Source organism: Rhagoletis pomonella, unplaced genomic scaffold, assembly GCF_013731165.1.
Source record: "Rhagoletis pomonella isolate Grant_MI unplaced genomic scaffold, Rhpom_1.0 Rhpom_scaffold_00400, whole genome shotgun sequence".
NCBI classification, from domain to species: domain Eukaryota; kingdom Metazoa; phylum Arthropoda; class Insecta; order Diptera; family Tephritidae; genus Rhagoletis; species Rhagoletis pomonella.
The window spans coordinates 4,584-6,462 of record NW_023458954.1 but is presented as its reverse complement, the minus strand read 5'-3'; the positions used below and the strand labels follow the sequence as shown (position 1 = coordinate 6,462).

Below are 1,879 nucleotides of genomic sequence, written 5' to 3'. Positions count from 1 at the left end.
CATATTTTGAAAACTTTTCACCACATGTTAAACAAGTGTAACTAGTGTATCCTTTATGATATTGCATATGCCTATTGAGAATACGCTTTTGGCTAAACGATTTGTTACAAACGCGGCATACAAATGGAGATTCTCCTGAATGAGTTCGCAAATGTGCTTCAAGATCTACTTGTCGTACATAACGTTTTTGGCAAATGTTGCATTCTATCGTAATTCCTTTGTGATGGAGCTCATGAATTGATAAGCCACTTTTATTAAGAAATGATTTATCACACTGCTTGCAATGAAACATTGGTTTGCGATTATTTTCGTGGGTCTGTAGATGTGTTTGGAGATAATATGGTGATGCAAATGATCGACCACATTTGTCACACGGGTACCTCTCACGATGTTCTTTGTGGGTTTCTTCGTGCTTTCTCAGTGCCCTTTCATCATTAAATTTTCTTGCTGTATTAATTTAATATATTAATTCTAAGATAGATATATAAGTATGCCAGATTTTTATAATACTTACGGCAAGCCTGACAAAGATATATTTTGGGTTTGTGAATGTACTTATGTTTCCTTAAAGCCTTCCTGGTCATAGTTTTTCCACATTTTTCACAGGTTACAATCTCGTCTATTCCCTTGGAACTCTTCTTCGTGACGTAGCTTCTTTTTCGTACATTTTTTAATTTTTTATGAGCTACGCTTGGTCGATCTACTTTATTTGATACAGGCTCATCCGATTCACTTTTTACATTTTCATCGTGACCGATATCATTTGATATAGCAGTTTCAAAATCGTCTATATAGTTTTCACTCCACTCAAGTGCATTTTTGGGATCTTCCACGCAGTTCTTTATAACAGTTTAAAGAAATGAATATATAGTTATATATACAGTATCGGTCATATCTATAGCACGCCATTTCAAAGTGATATTATTGTGTGCAACTTATGTTTATTTATTTACTTTTGAGAATTTTCAATTAAAATACAGTTCTTTCTCCAACAAACCCCATATAAACCCAAGTTTAACAATTTGTAGAAATGTTCAAAAAAGTGTTTGAATTTTTGTGAATACACAGTTTTATAGCCCAATCAATTTTAGTCTGATAATGTGCAAGTTTCAAGTGACTGAAAGTTACCGTTGATTTTTTAGAATTTGTTTCTCCAAAGGTGTTGCGACTTTCATCCATATACAAATAAATTGAGTTTATTCATTATACAATGCGACAAAAAAAAATCTAAAAAATTAACGGTAATTCGTAGCCACTTGAAATTTGCACGTTATCAGACTCAAATTGCAGTGGCTAAAAAACTGTGTACTCGAAAAAATTCTAACACTTCCGAGAAAAAAGTTTGAAACTTAGGTGAAAATTTGTTGCTCTTTTTTGAAGTTTTCTACAAATGGTTAAACTTGGTTTGTTAGAGAAAGAACTGTATTTTAATTGAAACTGTATATGCAGTGCATTCTTTTCAAATAATAAATATTATACCTTTATTTCAACCTCTGTTAAATTATTTTTCAATTCCTTCACTTCTACTGGAACCCATTCAAAAGTGTTTGCCATCCCATTTTCCAATTTTACTTTCTCCGGTCGTATGCAACGTAATTCATTATCCGACTTTCTTGCCTTTTCAATAAAGCCGTGTGCCTCTTCTAATTTATGGGCGCACTCACAGCAGAGGTATTGCATTTGGGCTTCATCACGTTCGTTTTGATCGTCCTTTAAACTTACGTTAATTTGGGTGCATTTACAAAAACATTCTTTGTATGTCAATTCGGTTTCCAAAGAGCTAATGGGTTGATTCCAATCCAGTAGATGCACTTGGTCTTCTCGCGACAAGCACGCTCGGCAGATATTTATTGAATCCATTCAAAATATAGATATATTA

At 33.4% G+C, this 1,879-nt stretch overlaps 1 protein-coding gene across 3 annotated transcripts in view; it reads right to left on the bottom strand.

Moving 5' to 3' along the window:
* The window catches only part of LOC118750796 (zinc finger protein 614-like), a 31,037-nt gene extending 29,158 nt beyond the window's left edge, over positions 1-1,879 (bottom strand). For all 3 annotated transcript variants that reach the window (XM_036485531.1, XM_036485530.1, XM_036485532.1), the window contains exons 1-3: positions 1,480-1,879; positions 515-839; positions 27-447 (exon numbers count right to left, since the gene is read on the bottom strand). In XM_036485531.1, the coding sequence (XP_036341424.1) occupies positions 27-447; positions 515-839; positions 1,480-1,860 (1,127 nt within the window). In that variant the 5' untranslated portion in view covers positions 1,861-1,879. The remainder of the gene's footprint in view (positions 1-26; positions 448-514; positions 840-1,479) is intronic.